Source organism: Triticum aestivum, chromosome 6B (assembly GCF_018294505.1).
Source record: "Triticum aestivum cultivar Chinese Spring chromosome 6B, IWGSC CS RefSeq v2.1, whole genome shotgun sequence".
NCBI lineage: Eukaryota > Viridiplantae > Streptophyta > Magnoliopsida > Poales > Poaceae > Triticum > Triticum aestivum.
In genome coordinates, this window is record NC_057810.1 from 40,929,531 (window position 1) to 40,954,175 (window position 24,645).

General features: G+C 44.2%; 2 protein-coding genes, 1 non-coding gene and 1 pseudogene across 3 annotated transcripts; 3 read left to right on the forward strand and 1 right to left on the reverse strand.

Moving 5' to 3' along the window:
- Positions 1–580: 580 nt before the first annotated feature.
- LOC123133360 (protein NRT1/ PTR FAMILY 5.2-like) lies at positions 581–4,363 on the reverse strand. Its single transcript, XM_044552853.1, has 4 exons — positions 4,225–4,363; positions 3,918–4,135; positions 1,136–2,497; positions 581–634 (listed from the first exon to the last, which is right to left on the reverse strand). Exons 1-4 carry the CDS (start codon positions 4,361–4,363, stop codon positions 581–583), a joined length of 1,773 nt encoding a protein of 590 aa, XP_044408788.1.
- A 1,012-nt stretch (positions 4,364–5,375) lies between these two features.
- TRNAG-GCC (transfer RNA glycine (anticodon GCC)) lies at positions 5,376–5,446 on the forward strand. Its single transcript has one exon. It is a non-coding gene; the product is annotated as a tRNA-Gly (tRNA).
- A 15,037-nt stretch (positions 5,447–20,483) lies between these two features.
- LOC123133361 (uncharacterized) lies at positions 20,484–22,648 on the forward strand. Its single transcript, XM_044552854.1, has 9 exons — positions 20,484–20,545; positions 20,627–20,757; positions 20,881–20,956; positions 21,038–21,276; positions 21,362–21,548; positions 21,653–21,778; positions 21,850–22,106; positions 22,183–22,258; positions 22,333–22,648. Exons 1-9 carry the CDS (start codon positions 20,519–20,521, stop codon positions 22,456–22,458), a joined length of 1,245 nt encoding a protein of 414 aa, XP_044408789.1. The 5' UTR covers positions 20,484–20,518; the 3' UTR covers positions 22,459–22,648.
- A 1,409-nt stretch (positions 22,649–24,057) lies between these two features.
- On the forward strand, positions 24,058–24,184 carry LOC123140486 (uncharacterized; annotated as a pseudogene).
- Positions 24,185–24,645: the final 461 nt, after the last annotated feature.

Genomic DNA, 24,645 nt, shown 5'->3' on the forward strand with positions numbered 1-24,645 from the left:
GGCAAGATGCAGGCAACTAAACCATGTGTAGAACATGGTTTTGAGCCTGCATTAGCTCAGTCTATCTCATATGAGCAATAGATGTAAGGAGAAGAAAAAATAGTGCAGACAACCACATGCCCCAAATGCATGGACAGCGTCATGTTGAAGCGGGAGAGAAAGCGCTTTAGGTTTTTTCTCTAGAGATTTGGTAATTGTCGTGTGTCTTCCAATTCTACCCTTGGGCAAGAATATACTACTCCTTATGTTGTCCAGTAGTATCGGCGGATCTAGGCCATGGGCTTATAATTTTCAATGGGTGTGACTAGGCCTTAGTCGAGTAGGACTTAACCAAGTCTCAGTCAAATGACATAACACATAAAAAAGAAAATATGCAAAAGAAAATTTTGCACGAATCTTCACGTAAGATCTCAGGAATATAACATCGACTGAGACAGTCCCTTTTTTAGTAGATACCATAAAAGGACTGATAATCTACATATAAGCACACGATGGTTAGATCAATACACATGAAATACTTTAGATTTTTATAGTTTTTTCAGTGTCAGGCCATTGGATCGGAGTGAATCTTCTAGGCGGCCTATCGCTTCAGCTGCATGTCCATGTCGATGCTGATGGTCTGAGTAGATTCCACCTTGGTATGTGAAAGGGTTGACATATAAATGCACATCCCACCTTTCTTCACCAGCTTAAACTTTTCAGTGAACTAGCTGGTCCATATAGTTGTACATGGTATCAGAGCCAAAAGATCTTGAGTTCAAAATCCAAATACTACAATTTAAAAATAAAAGATTGCAGCCGACTTTCAATCCACGTTTAAGCCCGAGGGAGCCACACACGAGGGGGGTGTTGGCGTATAAATGCATAGCCCACCTTTCCCCCACCAGTTTGAGCTTTTGAATGAACTGGCTGGTACGTGCAGTTCTACAGAAAGGACTCGTAATCTATATATACCCCATGATGGTTCACTTTGAATAATTTACTTTCTATATATTTTTTCTATAGTGTTAAGCCATTGGCTCGGAGTGTTTCCTCAACAACAACAAAAACCATTGACTTATAGTGAATCTTCATGGGGGCCTAGCCGCTTGAGCTGCACGTCCACGTCGATGTCGATGGTCTTAGTAGACTCCACCTTGTACTTGTACCTGCTGGCGAGCGCAGCAAAGGCGACACAGTTGGCGACCGCGAGCAACGTGAGGAACGTGTAGTAATAGTCGAGGTGTGAGGCGTTGAGGTTGTTGGACACCCAGGCTTTGCCCGTCCTCTCGCGCGTCACCCTTGCCACCAGCGACAAGAAGAAGCTGCTAAGGACGTTGCCCACGCCGTACGCCGTGAGCGACAGCGCCGTGCCGAGGCTCTTCATGCTCTCGGGCGCCTGGTCGTAGAAGAACTCGATCTCGCCGGCCAGCACGAACCCGTCCGCCAGGCCCATCAGCACGTACTGTGGCAGGAGGACGAAGATCGTGAGGGGGAGCTGGCCGCCGGTCACGTCCAGCCCAAGGCTCCGCGCGTAGCTCAGGCGCCGGTTCTCGGTGAGCGCCGCCGTCGCCATGGTCACGACTTGGATCACCTGCCCGATGCCCATCCTCGTGAGGAGGGTGATGCCTCTTGGGTTATTGGTGTACCTTCGCGCGGCCTTGACAAAAAGCCGGTCGTAGACCACACTGGTGATGAGCATGGAGAGAGTGACGAACGCGCCGAGGCTGGCCGGCGGGATCTCGAAGTGTGGCCCCATGTGCCGATTCATGGTCGTGCCCTGCTTCACGAACAGGGTGTTGGTCTGGGCGATGAGCGTGCACGGTATGAACATGGTCACGACAAAAGGGACCAGCTTCAAGATCTGCTTCGTCTCCTCCACCTCCGTCACCGTGCAGAGACTCCATTTTGAGGTCGAGGATGCGCCACCGACGTCCTTCACAGATGCCTTGTTGAGGAACCACATGTCGTTCGTGGATTCCATCCGGAACTTGCGCTTCCTTGTGTATGCCTCGTGCTCCAGCTCATGCAGCTCATCAGAGTCCGCTGGCAAGGGCAGGCGCCGTTTGCAGAGCGCGGCGGCGAGCACTTTGCCAATGCGCGTGATCGCGCTGCCCTGAGGCACCTTGTGGCGGTACATAGGTGTGCCAACGAGGAAGATGACGATGGAGACGACGAGGCCAAGAGTGGGGATGCCATAGCCGACGGACCAGCTGACGTTGTCCTGGAGGTAGACGAGGACCGTTGAGGAGAAGAGGATGCCCGTGAAGATGGTGAACATCCACCAATTGAAGAAGGAGAGCTTGTGGATCTTCTCCCGGGCGTCAAAGTTGTCGAACTGGTCTGCACCCATGGTCGAGATGTTGGGCTTTGTCCCGCCATTGCCCAAGGCGACGATGTACAAACCGCCGAAGTAGACGCCCACCTGCAGGGCTGACGGTGACGGACAGAGTTTGTCGACGCATGGCGGAGGCTTGAGCGCTCCCACCGTCACGGCCAGCGTCAGCAACAGCATCCCCTGCATCAAGGCATCGATATCATTTCTCTAGTCTCATTTTTTTCTTCCAGAGCAAGCATATTTGAACTAAAATCGTGACACTTGTTTTGGTAAAGAAATATAACATCATTAGAGAGAGGGAGTACTTTTAGTAAAAAAAACCCTCTCTTAAGTCCTTTTTTCTCATTTCGTGTGTCTTTTTATTTGGAAAAAACTAACGCCCACACGTGTGTTATCTTGCACATCACACACACGCCTTCATTATCACTCATTTTGCCACGTGCAAACAGATAACTCCAGCCGGAATATTTTTGGTTGTCGGCTTAAAAATGTTTTATCTCCTAATTAAAAAATCCAATTAAAAATCCGTTTTCATCATTAAATCCGTCTCGACGAGATCTTCAAAACTAGATCCCATGTTGATATGTTTCGACGAATTTCTTTTTTGCCCAAAAGTTGTCATGATATTTACACTGTAGTTGTCATAGCGATTAAACTAAAGTTGCCATGTGGCAATTTTAATTTATAGAGCATGGCAATTTTAGTATCTTGATGATGGCATTTCCAGTACTTTGATCATCAAAATTATTTTGTGTATGACCATGGCAATTTTAAATGCACGTATCATGGCAACTTTAGTTTATGGTTCATGGCAAATCTAGTTTCTTAATTTCATGTTTTATAATATGTCAAAATTTACTTTTAAATGTAGAAGAAAATAGCTGAAACATATCATGGCAAATTTAATGTAAACACCATGACAATTCATGTGCAATAGACATGGCAACTTTTAACCCCAAAAAAGTCATCGAAACATATTGATATGAGATCTAATTTTGAAGATCTCGTCACGAGGGATTTAATGGTGAAAACGGATTTTCAATCAGATTTTCCATTTAAGAAATAAAACAATTTAAAAACTGGAAATCTAAAAAGATTTTCCATGCATGCATGCGGTGACATGGCGCGGTCCGTATTTTATAGGACGTGTGGGCGGATTTCATTCCCACCACACATGTGAGCATTAGCATTGTGCTTTTATTTCTCTTTTTGTGTGCATGCTTGTGTCTGTGTGTGCCTGTTTGCTTGCGTGCATTTGTCCACGACACGCAATTCATATTCAACGTATTGAGAAACGATTAATCTCCAATGTTGTTTTTCTATTGTTTAAGAAATTTGTGGAAGATCAGGTTTGCTATTTCACATCTAGATGTGAGATATTAGCTCACATCTAACTCCCTCACCCTTAGGGACAAAACAAATCCATGAAAGAGTTTTAAAAAAAAATGAAGGGTGAGAGAGTTAGATTTGAGATAATATCTCACATCTAGATGTGACATAGACAGACCGAAGATACAAATCCCGATTCGGCTCTCGAGGACTCCTAGCCACGGATTAGAAATTCTATAGGAAGGAGAGGAGGGAGGAGAGGGTTGGTTACCATGAAATAGATGGCGGAGCCGATGACGAAGGTCCAGTAGCGTCCGAGGTAGGCGTCGGCGAGGTGGGCGCCGATCAGGGGCGTGATGAAGACGACGCCGGACCAGTTGGTGACGTTGTTGGACGCCTCCACCGTGCCCTGGTGCATCTTCTCCGTGAGGTAGACGAAGAGGTTGGACGCGATCCCGTAGTACGCCATCCGCTCGAACAGCTCGTACACTGCCATGGATGGGTTAGCCGCATGAGGAACAGAAGCAAAGCATGTGTGTGCGTGATGCACTGGCTGGTCGGTGATGGATGGTGCCTACCTACGATGAAGGAGCAGGCGGTCCAGCCGCCCCTCTTGGACCGGAGCACGGGGTTGCCCCGGAGATCCACCGACCCGTCCTGCACGTACTCCTGCCGCCCGGTGCCGCTCTCCACGGCCAGGCTCTCCGCCTCCGCCATTGCTCCTACCTGCTAACCTGCGTTGCTGTAGCAGTGCTCTGTCTCTCTCTCTCTCTCTCTCTCTCTTCTCTCTCTCCGCGAGCTGCTATCAGGTGACGGACGGGAAGTGCATGTATACACCGTACAGCCGGTCCGCCGGCCGGCAGACGCAGACTATGTCAACGCCGCGCAATGCAAAAGGTGCATGCTAGACCCACGTGGCGTGCACGGATAGTCTCTGCCGTGATCTGTGATGCCAGGCTGCTGTGATCTGCCTTGCATATGGGAATATAAGCGGCTGGATTGATTAAGACAGGCAAATCAAGCTACTACCGATTCCCATCGACTATATACCTTCGATTTGCATATTTATGCCCAGCGGTTCTACAATACTGTTGCTGTGATCCGACGTACAGCCCAGACTAATTGATACTACCTTCGTCCTGATTTGTTGGTCCTCTTTGTATTTTATATTAAATTTTATCATAAATTTAACTAATAAAATATTAATTCATGTCATAAAACATTACATCATTGGGTTCGTATTTGAACAAAGTTTTTGATGATACTATTTTTGTTGTGTATAGCTTATATTTTATTAGTTAAAATAATAATTAAATTATGACCTAACATACAGAGACTAATAAACCGGGACGGAGACAGTATTCATGGGAGAATAGAGCAGACATCATTCGCTGATTCCGCAGATTCGCGGTGGCGAAACGAGATCCTCCAGAGTCCAATACAAACCCCGGAACCGGACACATGCAGAGACGCATGTCATCCTACTGTCAATCAAAAATTAAAAGAGGTGCATGTCACATCATATTGCCGTGCGCATGTTGATTTGTGTGGCCGCCTGACGTGGGGAATAGCTTAGGACAAAGAGAAATGTGAGACTACGTGAGTAGTATGGAGCAAAACGACAGTGAACTAAGATGCGGGAGCTGTACGGTACTGTATCGTCATGTCGAGCTTACATTCAAAGAGGCAGTGGATTAGTTAAGCGCCCTTGAATGGCAGCTGATCAGCAGCACCAGTGGTCTAGTGGTAGAATAGTACCCTGCCACGGTATAGACCCGGGTTCGATTCCCGGCTGGTGCATTACGTGTTTTTTTTTGGAAAAAAATAGGGATTATTTTGTATACTACAGTGTTGTTTTTCTTTTTAAGATTTTTGTTTCCGTGAGAACTCTTTACAAAGGGCGTGCTACGCATCCGCCGGCGGAAGATCCGCCGCCTTGGAATCCGTTAGATCCGGAGTCATCCAGCGGCCAGCCCCATCCTCACCATTGCAACAGAGCACATGTTGCGCATATCGTTGTGCAACACAGGTGCTGTTGCAAAAAAAAATATTGTCTTCACTTTTCTACAATGTGGGTGTTGTTAAGGAAGAAACTTTTGCAACATAAATGATGTTGGAGTAAAAATATCTTCACTTTCCTGCAACATAAGTCTTGTTGTGGAAGGAAACTTTAGCAACACGCAACATATATGATGTTTCCAAAAAATGCCTTCACTTTTCTGCAACATGGTTGTTGTTTGCGAAAGAACTTTTGCAACATAGATGATGTTGCAGAAAAAAATGCAATGAAAATGATGATACAAAAACACCACCGTCTTTGCCGACAACACCACCACCGCCAACTAGAAGGCCATCCACCTCCGAGCTCTCGTCCTGAGCGTCGCCAATCCCCTCCGCGGTCGCATGAGCTGGCAAACTCGCATACTACCTCCACCTCCGAGCTCTCGTCCCGAGTGCCGCCATTCCCCGTCGTCAGTCGCGTCGGCCGGCGAGCTCGCATCCTACCTCCATGAGCGCTTGTTGTTGTACCCGCTAGCTACTTCTTGCATGTTACTTCCATGGAGACCCATGGCCAGGTGGTCGGGTTGAGCTGTCCACCATAGGCTTGCATGCTACCCCAGTGGCCACGCCCGGTGCGCACAAGCTGGAGCAGTTCGTGGGTGTCTCCATGGGAGCTAACTACCCTATTGCTTGCGTGCGTGATGGACGAGGCTGGATGGTTGGGGAAGGAAGGAAGAAGCCATGAGGAGAAAAGATGTGGAGGAGATTAGTCAAAGGAGAAGATAAGGCAGGACACGGAAGTAGTGCCCAGATCCACCGAAACACGCATCATTCGTGGGAGGAGGCGGAAGCAACGGAAAAATCAGCGGGCTGACGTGCTTCCGATAAACATGGTGCCGCAAACAACACATCTGATGTGCACGTGATGTCTTGATGTGCGTGTCATCCCAAAAACGGCACCAACAACCCACCAGATGCGCACGTGATTACAACACCACATTTAAAGTCCCTCGCCTGCTTGCTTGCTGCAGGCATGACGAGAAAAACAATAAAGCCACAATGACATAGTCGTGCATAGGCAATCTTAGGGTTTAGGAGCCTCGTGGGCATGATCTTGGTGGCTGCCGATGGTGGAGATGCAACAAAGACGATGTAGGAGAGCATGAGCACCGCCGGCATACCCCTCAGGCCCCGTTTGGATTGCCGTGTTCTTCTCAAATACACCTGTAAAGAATACAGGTCTCAGCTCGTCGTTTTATTTCCGCCCCAGATTTGCTAAGCGGCCGGTAAGATACAGATGTAAAATATACACCTCCGTATTTAAATACAACTAATCCAAGTGCGGCCTCAAGGTAGCCGACAATACAGGTCTTCCAACACTAGCATCGTTTCTCTTCTTATCGTGCATCCAACATAGGTACATGACATGCTTTTATATGTGAGGTGCTTATGGGCAAGAGAACAATTGTAGTTGTTGGTGCTGATGGGCTATGGAACGAAATCAGTTAATGGTTTTGGGTGCCCAAAGTGTGGGAAAGGACTCCCCTGCATCTCTCGGTCAATAACAACTTGGGAGTAACTTCAACATTTCCCCCTCCCTTGATGGTATTAGCAAACATCGTAAGCGCACTCTTAGTACAAACAGCACGCCAAAATAATGTGACCAATGACCTATGACAATGCCACAGAACCACAATATTCATAGTTCATCTTTTTATCTGGGAACGAAAAACACAATACTTCATGGTATTTCCTCATGGTGTTGTTTCTCTTTCTAGGATTATTTTTTCTAACAGCGGTGTCGATTTTCTTTGCTAGACATACTCTGTGCAAGCATGCTCTTTTGGGATTATTTTTTTATAGTACGGTGTTGTTTTGGGTTTCATGATTATTTTTTGTAACTAGGGTGTCAATTTTCCTTGTGAGACATACTCTGTACAAATATGCCCGATAAACATGGCGTCACCAATAATACACCGAATGCGCATGTGATCTCGATGTACATGCATGCCACCTTTCATGAATTTGACAACCTTCAGAGGTTTGAAAAACCCTCTTCAGTCGCATTAAACATAAATGGGCCGTAGATAATCCCCTAAAAGTCCATTGTCATCGAACCACAATATCTTCATCAAATGGCCAAAACATAACTTCAAAATTACAATAGATCGCACCAACATCGCGGCAGCTGCTATGTAGTCGGGACGGGACCTGCATGCATGGCTGCATCTACAGACTTGGTACGGCCGGCCGGCATACGCAGACGAGGTCAACGCCGGGCGATGCAAGTAGGGGTAGTGAAGGTGCTAGAACCACGAGGCCTGGCGCGTGCACGATAGTCTCCGCCTCGATCTGTGATGCCAGGCTGCTGTGATCTGCCGTGTATATGGGAATATAAGAAGTTGGATTTGATTAAGCACGGCAAATCAAGCTACGTATTCCCACGATACTGCTGCTGTGATCCACCCGAGACTAATTAATTTCTTTAGAGCATCTTCGAATATGCCGCGCGGCGCGTTAAATAAGTTTTACAACGCTGAAATAGTAACTTTTTACGCGCAGCAGAGCGCTGGCTCCAACGACGGCTGCAAAATATTGCGCGCGTGACGCTCCAACAAAAAGGCGTGCGCGAGCAATCAGAGCACATACGAATAATATTTGGAACAACATATAGATAAACATTCAACGATACAAATAGCATAGTTCAACCCAACACAACAAACTAGTTTTATGATACAAATAAAAATAGATAATAACGATACTACGGTGCAAATAAACTAGAAACTACACCGAGTCGTCGTCCCACCGAGGATCGTTGTCCGTCGAAGGTCGACGCCTATCCGAGTTCCCACTGCGCTATCGCCAGTGCCTTCCGCGCACGCCTGTCCGCCCGTTCCGCGGCTCGTTTTGCTCTCCTCTCCGTCCAGAAGGCATCCTCGGTGGCGACGTCCAACGGGTAGCGCTGGCGCCACTCCGCCAAGGCGTACTCATCCGCCTCGGCGATGAGGAGGCGGTGCTCCCTCCTACGGTGTTCGCGCCGGTCCTCCTCGGTTATTAGCCGCGGCGGAGGCGTGAGGTCTTGAGCCTGGTGGCACGTCCGCGCGTCGTCGAAGTTCATCTGTGAACGTGGCCTCGAGAGGCGCCACACTGCCGTGTCATACGCGCTGGCGGCCTCATGGGTGGTCTCGAATGTGCCGAGACCGAGACGCACGCCACCGAAACGGATCTCCGCATAGAACATACTGCAGGGGCGGACGCGGGCGCCGCGGTAGCCGGAGTTGCTCCGGGGGCGCGGCGGCATGTCGGCGGCAGGGAGAAGGCGTGGCGGCGTCGGGAGAAGGGCGCGGCGGCAGGGCACTGAATGCGAGGAAGAAAGGACGGCGGGAAAGAAGAAGGCGTGTGTGTTTTATAGAGCACGCCGGACCACTTTTTTGCGCGCGCGTGATTTTTTCCCGCACGCCTGAATCTCCCGCGCCCGCTAAAACACGCTTTTCCCAACGCACGCCAAATTTACCACGGCTGTTGGAGATCTTAGGCGAACAATCCACCGATGCCTCGCTGATCACGCACATGTGGACGCAAGCCATTATATGGCGAAACGAGATCCTCCGGAGTTCTCTACAACACCCGGAGCGGGACGCATGGTCCTTATTTTTGGTGCCACGAGACGAGATGATGCTCGTCAACTTGCATCCCTTGCTGCTGTTGAGATGCACTGCATCATGTAGTACCGCCCAGCGCATGTTCACGTGTATGGCCGTTGCCTTTCATCGCCAAGACGGGAAGAGAGATGTGAGACTATGGAAGTATGGAGCCGCACAGTACTGTGTCGCTGCTGTGACTGTCGAGCTTACAATCAAAGAGGCAGTCCCTCGTTCAAAAAAGAAAAGAAAAAAGAGGCAGTCCACTGATTGTGATTAGCTAAGTTCCCTCGAGCACGAACTCGTCCAAGAGCACCAGTGGTCTAGTGGTAGAATAGTACCATGCCATTGTATAGACCCGGGTTCAATTCCCGGGTGGTGCAGTGTTTTTTCAACTAGCATACACACGCTTGCTTCCTGTTCATTCGAGCATCTCCAGTCGCGTCCCCAACAAGGCCCCTCAGGTGACATTTCGGCCCCCGGCGTCAAAAAATCGGCCCAGTCGGGTCCCCAAGGGTCCAGATTTCGCCGGCTCGGGCCGAAATTGCTGCCGGCGGGCCCAACCCGAACCCGGCACGCTCGGGGGCGCCGGGCGAATCGTTTTTGGCGCGAAAGAGCCGCGGACCCTCCTTGCCAGCGACTCGTCTGTCTTCTCGCCGCTTCATCGTCCTCATCGCCTCGTTTCCTGCGGCGAATCAATGCCAAAGCTGCCGCGCCGGTCAGCCTCCATTGGTGCCTCACGGGCGGTGCAGTGAAGACCGGACGACGCGCGTCCCCTCGCCCGCCACGCGTACACGCGGCGGCCACGCGTACGCGGCGCGTCCGCCTATATAAGCCGACCCCCAGCGTGCCGGAGACACGCACATAGCCTCCACCGCCAACGCACCATTTCTCCTCCTTCCTCCCTTTCCTCTCGCCGTCTCCAGTTCAAAGCATGGCCGAGCGCTTTTCCGGCGACGGCGTGGCGGCGAACGGCTTTTTAAATATGAACGAACTCGCCGAAGTTTGGTTGAATTTGCGCCGTGTTTTTGCCGTAATTTAAATAAAAAAAAACATGGGCGCCGCACGCCACCAGCGTGCGGTTTAGCGCCGGTGCGCCTCAGGGGGCGATTTTTAGCACCTCGTGGAGGGCTAACTGCTGGAGATGCTCTTAGCTATGCAAGGCTTTGATGAACAAGGCGAGCTGAAGGTACTTCCTTCACGACTTTAGTACCGACTAACTTCCTTTTCTTTTCTTTTTTGAACGGGGGACTGCCTGAAAGCCTGTTTGAAACCATGTTGCAGAGCGGGTTTCAGTCTTTTTGAGCGTCGCGGAATGGAAGTTGCAGCAAATAGTTTTCCCGCTGTAGTACTTACTTTTGAACAGCTGAGTCAGCAAAGGATGTAGTAAATGTAACAAAAGTACTTCAACAGACAAGTGTATGTATGTTCCGGAGTTACAACACACCCAATTTTCCCTCCTGTTTTGTTCTTGCGTTTCTTTTCTCTTCTCTCTAACCTAGCAGTGTGTCCGCAACTTTGTAATGGCCGGCTCTAATTTCATTTGGCATAAAAACTAAAGAAAAAAAACTAGGTGTCATGAAAAATCTCTACTACCTAAAAGAAGCGGAGTGTTCCGTTTCCCCTCTTACGTTCCCCCTCTTCGTCCAACCCTGTCGTACGACTACCCCTCCCCTCCAGCGATTTTCTTGTCTCCCTCGACCGGTTTTCTCCCTGTTGGTTGTCTATTTACCGGTTTATCCTGATCTGATCTGGCAAACCCACTATAGCTTTTGGTAACCAAAGAATTCATGTATGGTAGCCAATCTCGTATTTGGTAATACTAACGCAATCAATACAAACGTAATCAACTCATATATGGTAATAAATATGTTATTTGGTTCTCAAAAGGTGATCAATCTCCCCACGCACGTCCCTCTCCACCTTGGGTTTCTCTCTTTCCTTTTCCTCTTCTCTTAAAAAATGGACTGCTTTGTGTTTCCATCTTATCCGCCATAGACTAGCCAAATTTGTCGCTGGTGGGATGTTTCCAGTATACGATACAATAAAACGGAGCGATATCTCTGCGATTTTCTTGCTCCCGATCGGTAAACAAATCAGATGAAAGCAATCATGTTTATATAGGGAAGATAATCGCGGAGATTGCCCTATGTAGGGAAGATAATCGCCGAGATTGCAGGACAGTTAAGGCCGCACGTCACATGCAGGAAAAAAAATCCCGAGTTCAGCGGAAGGGAAGTATCTCTACTCCTAATGTCTCAGTTGGTAGGTCGCGTTCCGGGATTTATTTTCGTCCCACCACTTTCGTCCGGTTTTTGTTTGTCGGTTTATTTTCGACGGTTTTTCGTCCCCTCCACTTTCCCAACCACCCACCCACGTAGCCGGAAAAAACACTCCGCAAAAAAAGCACTCCTATCGATCTAGGTCACAGCCCCATCGGTTCAACTCCTACGAGACCGCCACCGCCGCCGCCGGCTCGATCCAACTCCTTCCTCGGTCCAACTCCTACGAGACCGCCGCCGCCGCCTCCATCGCGGAACCCCAGGGTTCCTAGCCTCGCCACCCACGTCTTGCTCCTCTGCCAATCTACGAGACCCCCGCCGCCGCCGCCATCGCGGAACGCCAAGGTAGGGCGTGGTCACATTGCAGGCAACGAGGAGCAGCGCAAGGCTGTGTCTGTCGTGCCCTGCATCGCGCCACCCACCACCTCCACCCTCCATAGTCATCCCTTCTCCAACCTCTGTCCTGTCCCGCATGACGGTGGGCCGCTGTGCTCCCTTAGCAGGCCAAGCCATGTTCATCTTCCGCCGCAGCACTGTGATCCCGCCGCTGCTTCGGTCGATCATCCGCGCCCCGCCCCGCTGCGACGCAGCATGCCGTGCCCTGTAGGCGGCTGAGAGATGGAGAAGGGGTTGTAGGAGTCGTCCCCGCGTCTCTCCAATACGTTTTCCTGTCCATTATCTTCCCCCATCTCCAGCAGCTAGATCGTTCCCACATCGGATCCATGCATGTGCATCTACGTAAGTACCATCCACGTGCCTTCATTTGATTTTATTCATTGTTCATCTGGTCCTTAATTAATTATCTTGAGCCTTGATTAATTAATATGGAACTCGCACATCTGTGATGGTTTTTTTATCTTGCATTCTTGTTTTCCCCGGATGTGATTATCAGTACGATCTAATCTGATCTGATTTTTCTAGATTATGGATGCTTTCTTGTTTATCCAGTCTTGACTTGGGCAGCTGGTTCATGAATATCTTATCCTGTGGAGAGTTAGTAGCAAAATTATTTATTATGTCATCTGTACTTCCATAAATGTGAAGCTCAGACAAGCTATTCTGTTCAGGGTGTTTGCTAACAGTCCATATTTTCAGATTTCCCACGTGTGCACAACTAAAGCTCCCTGGTGAAGCTGCTGCTTTCTGGTCAGCTGCAAGCTCCTATTTCTTCCCATAGTTTTTGTACTGTGATAGCCTCAATGAAAAAAATAGTTGTTCTATATAGGTGCTTCTCATTTCACAGATAGATTGTTCTTGATAGGTAGCTGACATGAATTATAGTTTGTCCTGGAGACCTTAATATCAATAGTTTTAAGTAGAGTTCTGAATGAACTGCAAAAAATAGTCTTGTTAGATTGCCAGTTATCTTAGTTAAACCTTCTAGATGTTTGTTCTATGCTGCATCATCTATTAAATCACCGCTAAGTATCCTGCACTGAGATCCGTAGCAATGTTTGTGTGTAGCCACCGCGCCTCAGCTTTACCGGCGGAATAGCCATGTATATATTTTTCTTCTACCCGCATAATGGAAAAAATCCTCAAAAGTAGTTGCAGGTGGGCCGTCGGTGACAAGATTTACCCACAGAAGTTGAATAGGTATTAATCCCTAAAAATACCCAAAAGCAGAGGTAAGGAAGATCGAGGTAACTACACTGATGTTTGAGGAAATATTGTTAATATACTCCCTCCATTCCTTTATCTAAGGTGTATTATTTTCAGCACTTTAACCAAGGCACATAATTATGGACTATTTAGGATGAAATTACCCTTGTCTAATTCATAGATTAGCGGCAAGTAAATCATTTAGGCTAGGAAAGGAAGAGATACACACAATCGGGAGAGAGATAATTTTTGGGTTGCTTTGCTGTCTGAATCAGGCTTTTGCAGATCATTACTATCCTTTTTTTAGGGCAATACTACCCTTACTTACCTCATACTTGTGCATAAATCTTCACAAGCAGTGATTTTAGGGTCCGTTCTGTCTGAAACCGTGCTAAGCGGCAAGCCAAATTAATTATTTCATGGTTCTTAAGCGGTACATAACAAAATGCTAACTGTTTGTTCTGCATGTTCATATAACTGATTATTGTTGATTTGTAAATATTCTATCTGTATTGTTGATAGAAGATAGACTGTACTATCTATTTATTTGTCCCTCCCTTGGTTTGCCTTTGGCTCTATTGGTCGTTTTTTTTGCACAAATTTATTTGCTTGCCTCTATTTTGAAATAGAATATTTGGCTTGGCTTTTGACTGTTGTTGTATGCGTGATGGCAGATGGATTTTTTCAGCTGGCACACCAAGAGATGCTTGTGATGTAGCAGTTGTCAGTATCGAACCAAATGAATTATTATTTTTAATGTTTTTTTGTGCAGTTTCGCCTCTTACATACTCTGGTGATTGTACAAGAACATGTCGTGATGGTTGGCTATTGCCCTGTGTAGGCCTTTTAACAAACATGTCGTGATTGATCTATTCCACACTGGTACATTAGAAGATCTAGGTCTATACATGTATGTTGTATTGAAAGATCTTGCATATTTCGAAGCTAAATCATGGCAAAGTAGATATCAGTTTTTAGGTGAATTCTAATGTAATGCAATTAATTTCCCATGAACTCTTGAAAAAAACTGCTTCTCTTCATCTGCAGTATGTTCACCCAGTAGAATGGATGCTCTTGAGTACAAAAAGTCTGAAAGCCTGTTCAACTATGATGTATAGTGTGTAGTAGCACTTCGGGTATAGTTCTTGCTAAGTGTCGTTCATAGTGTTCCATTTATGGTAAGGCATAGTAGATTGTAGTTGTCATACGCATCCAGCAGTTTGAAAACTGTTGTAATGCTGATAAATATGTACATCAGTGCACAAGCAGTCGAACAGTCCTTATATATCTTGATGGAAGGAATAAGAGGCACTTACAATGCTCAGTTTTTTGTGTCTGCCATATTGTTGTGCTATTTCAGGAAGAATATGCAAAAGAGATCAATGACACCAGGGCCCTCAAGCTCATGTAAGCTGAAGAGGCAAAAATTCTTGATAACGTAGAGCATACTAGCATTATCCTCATTTTCTAATCTATTAGTCCTTCATAATTCTTCGCGTGATGTAAGATTGGTTGCATTATTAACAAAACTAAAGAAAATAACAATATATAAGATAATACTCGCTGTGTAGCTTGCAAAATTGTTTTATATTATGGGACGGAGGGAGTAACTTTTATTGATAGATATTCAGATTGCACTAATGTGAACAATCCAGGTATATTAGCACGTCTATTGATTGTGGAAGTTTCAAATGTTTAACCACATGGATATCACAACGATACATGTACATATTGGTGTAGTATCTTCAATTTTAGTTCTCAAATGTTAAAATATAGATAGAATAAGATCAGAACAGAAAAATTGTGTTTACATGATTGTGATGCATGTGTTTGTTCATGTATTGTAGTATACACTAGAATGTGTATAGTATATCTTGTTTGTGTTTTCTTTTCAGATGATTTTTTTTGGCATGTTGGGTTTCTTTATGTCACTTCAGGAGTTGAAGAATGAGAAACTAAAGGTTGTTCTACTTCTTATATTAACTCGTAATGTGACTATACTTGTGCACAGTGAGGTAGTCAATGATGGCGGGAGTGACATGGACACTCTATGCCCTTGCTGCTCGCCAAACACGGTGTTTCCCCGGATGTGATCTACTGCGACGATGAGGTCATGCAGGTATGACCTCTGAACATATGCCTTAGGTAATGCTTCAGAAGCTATTCATTGTATTTTAGTTTTGGTTAGGTAGGTATAATGTCCATTATAAGCTCATATATATTTGGGTTATTCAAGTATTTGTGCAAGAATTACTAAAAAATACCCCTAATTTATTATCTAAAGTAGTTAGCAGTAATATTGTACTCATGATTATCAGCAATAAAAAGCCCATCTACTTTAGCCACATTTCTCCCCCACATATGTACTGGATTTTGTGGAATCCAGACTATCCAGATGGTTGGAATTTGAGGAGCCCGTTGGGTGCCCATTTGATGTCAAAACACGACCGGACGTAAGAGGTGGAAATGAGCTTTAACAGAAATATGGAGAATGATTTGAGGGGTTGTAAATGGTTGAGATAGAGAATCATTTGAGCGGTTGTAAACGGTTGATATAGCAAAATATGCACATCTGATATTGATTAAGTTTTCTATGAAAGATTTTGCATTACATGCACCGGTGGAGCATCGGCGGGACCAAGGAGGGTCCCGGCCCCCTTTTCATGTGAAACATTGCAAGGATAAGCTTGTCCTAATACTAAACACCCTGTTAATCTTCCGGCCATGGTTTAGGTTTAGCTTCAGGTTCAAACTGCTCAGAACATCATACTATTGCAGTCCACCTTTCCAACTTTTCTTGGTCCAGAGTAACTAGAGAGAAGTGAAGAACTCAACTAGGTAGATTAGATGCCCCTTTTGTTGGTGAGAATATTTATTTTTCTTAACCAAGCTCTCAAGATAGAAGGAAATAATGATTGTTAACCTACATGCATCATGTTCAACCCATCTTCTTCGCAACCAGTACATTTTATTTTTGCATGTCCATTGCTCATTTAACTTCTGCCATTTATTCCTAGGAGCTCATATATATATTTCTTTTCTTTTCTCCTTTCGCATATGGTCTCATTGTTACTTCAATAATAGTACCATGCAATCCAATTCTTTCTCCAGGAGCCAATGGTCAAGTTTGTACATTTTTTGTTTTTTAAAGATGTCCTACCAGCTCTATTGTCTATAAATGGTTCAGTCTATGATTTTTGTCGGGGATTCGTCGCCGGCCTCCGTCCGACTTCTGCCTCCGTCCGACTTCTGCAACAAATAGTGCTTCTTTTGGAGGTATGACGTCTACATCTATCAGCTGTTCTGCCACGAATTCTGATGCACTTTTAATGTATCTATTGTGATGTTGTAAATATATAAAAAATAGAATTACACATCTGTTATGTCTAGATCCCGCTTTGTTTTTAGGACCTCATTTTCTATTGACATGTACATTATACATGCTTAGTTTGTGACATGGAAGGGTCGCTCCTTGTCGCGGCACGTCGTCGCGGCACCTGCGCCTTTTTGCTTCAGAAATTTGAAATCCTGGTTTCTTCAGTTTTAAATTTTACTAGTTAATATTTGTGAAGATATTCACAAGACTTTGGAAATCTGTTATGAATCTGCTCCACCTCCGTCCTCCCACTGTCCCTGTGTTGTGTCCGCTCAAGAGAAGGACTCAGATCAAAGTCCATGTGATGTTTTTGTCCAGGAGTATCTTTTGAGTTAACCCTGCTACATGATTACATCTGCCTTTGGGTGATTTTCCCTTTGCTTGCATATATGTAGTAGTTCTGGATTTCCAAGCTGTTGTTATTGTACTAGACTGAGTGGTTATGTATGTACTACTTTGTTTAGGACAATTGCAGCAAGGAAGTAGGAGGAAGAAGAAATGCAGGCCACCTCATGAAAGGCAGCAGCAAAGATCCACAGGTTAGCAATCTTGGTTCCTCTGCTTCTGCACTGCATATATGTATATGGAACTGTGTACTGACATGCCTCCTTATCTAGAATCCCCATTTGTGCCATCTAGAAGAAAATTTGAGGAAGAGACTAAAAGGCACATACATGAGTAGCCTGATTCTTGTCTTAGAAAGTTGGTTCTTATATATATATGTCTTGGATTAAAAAGAGCATGAGAACTTGCCAAGCCATCTGGAAATGCCATCAGAGCTGAAACATTTTTTAGGTTGCTGACAGCATTGAGCTGGGCTTGCTTTTGTTGCTACTACTGCTGAAGAAAAACTCCAGAAAAGGGAGTGAAAGTAGAAAGAAGAGAGGTTGCACAAGATGAGTAATGATGGGTAGCGGTAGAGGCTGAAACTGTGATGATGATGCGGATCTGACCATTAGTATGTTTCCCATCAAGGAAACCTACAATTTCTATTATGATACAGATTTTCTATTATGAGGTGTGTTTCTCATAAAGAATGTGATTTCTGCATGATAGTTTTCTACTGAAGGTTTTATGCAAAGACTAACATTTAAGAAGGATGTAGTAAAAAACCTTGGTAGGTACTCCTGAAGTTGAAGCTGCTCAGGCAATAGTAATTTCTTTTTCCGAGCATTGAATTAATGTTTTGGGTTTTGCTTAATATTGTTATTCCTCGTAGGATGTTCAAGATGTACACCCTTTAAATTTTGTACTTACCATAGTTTCAGGTCCACTTGTGAGCTCTTATGCAATTTTGCTTTAGTTAGATTACATTGGGGTTGCTTTGACCTTATGGTCATGTATATAACAACGAGGACCTATTACATATCCTTTTTTCCCTCATAAATCTTTAGGTACAACTGCATGGTTACGTGCTTCGAATTAAAAGCATGTATGGCAGGTGGTGGAAGGAAAGATTGCAAGTCAGATGCACCACTGGTATACAGTAGACACAATTTGTGTTAAACCATTGAAATGTTTATGACCCGTTCCAAAGCACGGGCAGTCAATTAATTCAATACGCCATCTAGCCGTCTCATTTTTTCAATCAGATGTACAATACGCCATAATCTCTTAGATATGTGGGAAGTTTAGAAAAGATGCAAGAAATGGTGCAGTGAGATGACACACCTTCTAAGTGACAGACAATGCTACATTCTGCTTTGTCTTTTTTATTTAATATATTTTTATATGTTCACCTTTGTAGGTCAGAGATAATAAAAGTTGATGGCTTCAGATGATGCTTTGAAAATGTCGATTGAGAAAGTCACAGATGTAACTATGAGCGATTGGACTCAAAAGTCATGCAGTTTTACACGATGAGATGCATACAAATAATTATTCTTCCTTGTATATATATTGCACATGATAATACTTTTTTTGCGGGGTATGAGAGAGATGGAGATAGATTACGTTGATGTTCAAAAAGAATCCTTCGACAAGGGCCGGGTTAACTTCATTGGAATGAGCCAAAAGTACACCGAATTTTATACAACAACATAGTCTATCTCCATTGCTAAAAACCTAAAAAGCCATGGCAACGCACGGGCATTCTACTAGAGGTCAACACGAGGTCAGAAATTTTGCGAGAAGAAAACTATCCAGACGTTGGCAACATTATTTGATAGCTGGCCTGGGATGGACAATGACATCTCATCGTGTAAAGTATTTTGTCTATTGTTATCATGGTTTATTATTGTTTCTATAGCTCCACTTGTAGATTTCTCTTCCCTATTCATCCATCGGCCGATACATCTTGTACGCTATCGACAAAGAGGCACATTGTCTATATATTATGGACCCTATTCAAACATCACAATTGTCAGAGGATAAAAATTTGACGCATGCACTGAAATTAAAAAGTTTTGCAAGGGATTTCAAAGAAGCACTCGAAATAAAGCTGCATGGTTGGAATTCCGATATATCTAAATGGCAATGTTTATTTCCGTTTGGTATTCCAACAAGTATAGACGGGTAATGAACTCATAATAAAAATATTTATTTTTGTTAATTTAAAAGTTTGCAGGAATGTGTCTGGCTATTTTGTTTTTCATTTTATGCTTTGGTGGAACGGTAAAGAATTGCTGAAGCCGGTTTGCGCGGTGAGTATTGTCCGTTACATGTTTTAAGACCATCGGTGTGAAATTTTCATACTAACTACATATATTGTTTGTGCAAGATGGGTATGAGTTGAGAAATCAGTTTTTATTATACTTGCTAAAACATCGTGAAAATGAAGCTAAAGGCAACTTTCCTGATATTATAGAAGAATTCCTTAAGCGCATCATCTAGATATTTATAGTTTTGTAATAGATGTTTAGTTGGAACATCGCTCAATTTGTTACATGAACATGTTGTTAATCTTTCTTTTTGTTATCAATTTACATTGCAAAAATGGACTTCAATTATTCAATAATTGTGTTTGTGTTATATTGTTTGTACGTGTAAAATTTAACATGTAACTCTTGCAAACTATTTCAAGAGCCCGTTGCAACACACGGGCACTCTACTAGTAAATAATAAAGCAAGGCTGCTCGCACTACCCCATTGACGTCCTGCATAGGTCTCTTTATTCTCTCTCTCTGGCCGATCCTTTGTGGGCACGTTCATCAGTCGTGGAAGAGAACTTGTATACGTTGGGGAAACGACGGCAACTGGGACGGGCTCACCTGTGTAAAGCACCTCAAGGCCGTCCTCCCGGTGACGCTGTGCTACGGCCGCCGTTGCCTCTGCGCTCCACTCGCCATGTACGTCGCACCCGCCAAGGTGAGCTCCTTGCATTCACGTATTAGCAACAAGCGGATCAGCTTCCACAGGCGCTATACAAACAACCACCACATTTTTTTATTCAATTAAGCTTTACTTATGTCTATGTTGTTTCAGATGGATCTGAATGAGATAAAAGAAAATGCCTGTGCTATTAATTTTAGTGAACATCCATGACACAACCTTGACACGTCGAGATTTGGAATGTCTTTTAGAAGATGAGATATGGGTGGAGAGCGAGGTCAGCTAAAATATATTCCAATGATCATACTTACACACTTCAAGAATGTCTAATTAATTTGTTACTTTTTCTACTATAGGTCATAAATGCATATATTTACTGTCTAAGGGTCCAGGATAAATTTTGTGCACACATATGATTCAGGAATACTTAAGCGAGATGGTGAAATTCCCATAAGCCTTGAGAGTCATCACCACATCGTTGAAAAGGTGCTTAAGTATCTACAGCATGACATGGTTAGACTAATTTTCCTCCCTATGGTTCTATCATTTGTTATCAATTTCTTTACCTAGCCGGGGCAACGACTTATATATTTTGTGTCTGTTGTTCATTCCAATCAATATGAACCAAACGCATTGGTATATATCTGTTGTCAATATCAAACAACGCGAGATACAAGTACTCGATTCTTTTGGTTCTCGAATGAGCCGAGCTGATCTACAACTTACGGTATGATTTTACTATATCTGTACTTGGAATTCATGCATTTAGTTTCACCTATATTATCATACTCTTTTTTCTATTTAACAGCTTCAGGGGCTTGAGGCGCATCTAAAGATTGCTTCTAAGATGAATGGGTTTAACCTAGGTACTTGGCCAGATATTGATGTAACTAGATGGACTATAAAAGAGTATATTCAAGATCGAATTCAATCTGATGGGTATGTTTGAAATCATCACATGAGAAAATGCGAAATGAGAGCAGCAGTAACAATTATTGATTATTATTCAACAATTCCTTATGTTTGCTTATTACTAATGTGCCCAATATTTTTAACCAATAGATCATCTTGCGGCTTGTTCATGCTACAATTCATTGAATACTGGACAGGACACAAACTGTCACATCCTGTTACACAGGTAATTCGTGAAGGATGACAAAAGTGTATTGCATATCTAATTCAATGTTGTAATATATTGATTCTAATTATTTTTTTGCAGGAAGATGTCAAACCCTTCAGGCAAAAAGTAGCAATCATTCTCCATGAATCAGATCTGAACGATATAAAAGGAACTCCTGAGTACCATAATCCAGCAGACGATATAATAGATACTGACGGTGTTGAAATATTGGACCCGCCACCTGCCATGGTTGTTCTGAGAATGCCACTTAATAAAAATGAGCTACTTTGCAAACTTCGAGGTCATATCATGTCCATTCATAATGCAGATTCCCGAGAGTAAGTCAACTTTCAAAATAACAATATCTGCATTTATGTATATTATTTTTTCACTATATCGTTGATGCTATGGTTTATTTGATAGGAAAGAATGGATCCGTAGCTCCAAGCCCTACCCACTAAGTATAAGTCTTAGACAACTACAAGACTTACTAAAGAATACACGGGCTATTGATGTCGACAGTTTTAACATGGTTGTTCGAGTAAATGCTACAGACGACATTCAATGGGCTAAAGACACTCCATATCACTATATGGATCTCAGATTTTCTGTAAGTTATTAAAATCTCATAATACTTATTTTTTACGGCGACGAGCACATATAATTGCAACCATAAACGCATAGAATGTTAATAATCCTTTACTTTCCTCTCAGATGATACTAAATGACTCTACACAAGATCCAAAACTCCGTTTACCATTTGATGCCCAACGCTACATTATTGCAAAACTATTTCATTGTTGGCCTGATATGTGCTTTGACGTCTCGGTGTGCAAGTTGGTAATCATACTTCCCATCTCTGTGTGTGCTTTTCACCCCCGTATTTTATTTCTAAAGCCTACTTCACACAGATTTTGTTGCCGTTTTGTACAACCGGTCGCTTCATCCTCTTCCTGTTCGACCTATTGGATAGAACAATCACTATACTCGACCCTCTTCCCCTATCGGATGCATGGAAAAAGAATCCTTCACAGAAGGACATATTTAAGATTCAATGTATTTCATTCCATCTAAACATAGCATTACAAGATGCAATTCCTGGCTGGAATGATGATGTTTTTAGATGGCGTCGCATCATACCAATTGGAGTTCCAAAAAACCCAAACAGGTTATAACCTTAACATTCCAATTATTTGACCATATTTTCATCTATCATATTGCTAATAACATTTACTCCTATGCAGCAATATGTCTGGGTTTTTAGTTTTAAAGATTATGCGCACGTGGCATGATCATGAACATGGATTACCAGTTGTCCCGGTGAGTACTCTACATTCACCATTCATGTGTCCTTTTAGATGTGAGCCTTGCATGACAGCATAATTCACGTGCAGGACGATTATGACCTACGGAATCAGGTGTTGGTACACTTGCTGTCGTACAAGGACAATGAATGCGTAGAAAATATTCCACAAGTCGTGCGTGATTTGGTGAAGAGAATTGGGATAAACTTTTTTTAGTCGGAGAATCATATGTGTTATTTTATTACAACAGCGACGATCAATTAAGGCGCTTGAGGATATTGGTTATTATAAGGTTTCAGTAAGATGCATTGCTGGAGCAAAATGTAAGTTTAATTACCAAAAGCATACCGTGTGATGTTGCAAGTTACTGAAATCCCAGACAGATCTTGAGAAACCAAGAATGACATTACCATCTGTTCCTCCATCGACACCTGGAATATTTTGGTAATTATAACGAAATTCTGGGTGCATCAAAACTAGACTAAGTAGCAGAAAATAACTTCGGCTATTAGAAACATTTTGACATTGTGCAGATGGCACAGTATAAATCTACGATGATTTTTCACAGCATCCGGAGCTAAATGAAAGACTGCAGGCACAAACATATATGAACGCCTGAAGACTGATGTCTGAGATCCACAAATATAGACACATGTACATGCATGACTCACCAATATTAACAAGTCCTAGATCAATTCTTCTCTGACAGGCTACTACTTATCACGAAATGTAAGCAACTAAACAAAATAAGGCTACTACTTAGTAAATGGGGAATTTGGCGAAAGATGTTAGTTTACCTGTGTGCCGTTTGTGATGTGGTTGGCCTCAACAAAATTCTGTCCGGCAGCCTGGCAGGCAGGGGGTCAGCGAAGGGGTGTTGGAGCCTTGGAGGAGTGGAGACGCAGGGCAGTTGGCCGGCAACATAACGGCGCGGCCGCACAGGCAGTCGTCGCCGATCGCTAGGGGGGGGGGGAGCAGGGCAGGGGGGTGGCCCCTGGCTGCGCGATGCAAGAACCGCGAGGGCGAGATGACAACTTAAGCCGACGCCAGATCCCGGCGGGCGGCGGCTGCTCCTCGGAGGGCAGGTCGCTATGATGGCCGGTGGTGGCCCCCTCCCTCTCCCTGGTCAGCGGCTGAGATGGGGAGAGGCCGAGAGGATGTTGTGCGCTGCTTTTTTTTATGGATTGTTTCTTTTTTAGGGGATTTTGAGGGATTGTTGTGCGCTCCTGGAAACGGGAAAAGGATGGGGATGCGCTAGGTGGGCTGGGCTCGGGAGGAAGATACATACTCCCTCCGTTCCTAAATAGATGACCCAACTTTGTGTGTTCAAAAAAAAAATGATCCAACTTTGTACTACTAGTACAAAGTTGGGTCATCTATTTAGGAACGGAGGGAGTATGTATTAATCACTTCCGCCTTACACTATCTTAAGATGCGCCAAACTCTAAATGTATATGCTCACAAAAGAAAACCAAATGCCATGTAAGAATTGGCCGGATGTGAATGATGTTTCACATGACTAATGTTTTCCCGTTGCAACACACGGGCATTTAACTAGTATATTAAAATAAGCATTGTTCAAAATTATGTTCTATGCAGCATTTGTCAGATATTTAAATCAGTTCAAAATCTTTAGAGTTGAACATTACTTTGGTGGGCTGGGCTTTGGTCGTGCCCACCTACATGGGCCACAACCCTTCTTCCTAGCTCTGCTAGAGGAGGCTTAGCACTGCATGTCTACTCACTAATTAGTCCCACCTCGCTAGTTTAAGCGACACTGGATCAGTTTATGAGGCGAGGCGGGGTTGTTGTAGCACGACCTTACTTGAACAGGATCTGTTCTACATGCTCGTCCCACTGCATCCTTTACCAATAAGGAGGCAAGCACTTCAGTCTGGTTGATGCATTCTGACCTCTAAGCTTAGAGGTTGTCTGACAGACTACACAAAATCTTTTTGTTTTTTGCAACTCCTTCCGTCAACTCTTTTTACCTTCTGGCAACCGATTCTCTTCGAAACTATGCATGATTCAGTTCTACAATGGATCTGGAATGCACGTACTTTTTCATTTCTTTTGAACTTGTTTAACCAACAAATCTCCCTCCTTAATCACACATCTGAACAAATGTATGGTCCAGTTCAAAGTATAGTATTAGTAGTAGTGGTAGTAGTGCTAGTCACTGCAAAAATATCCGAAAGTTAACAGAAGCCAACTCACCTGTTCTAGGAGCTCGATCGCTGAAAGATTTTGCTTCACGGTTTAAGCATTTATACAACAGTTTACCGGTCCATGGATCACATGCTTGGCTTGGTTGTCGTCGAGACTGATTTGGAGCCTTCACCCGACACGACGTGTCACACTGTATCCACATGTGCAAACTAATCAAGAAGCAGTTAGCGATTC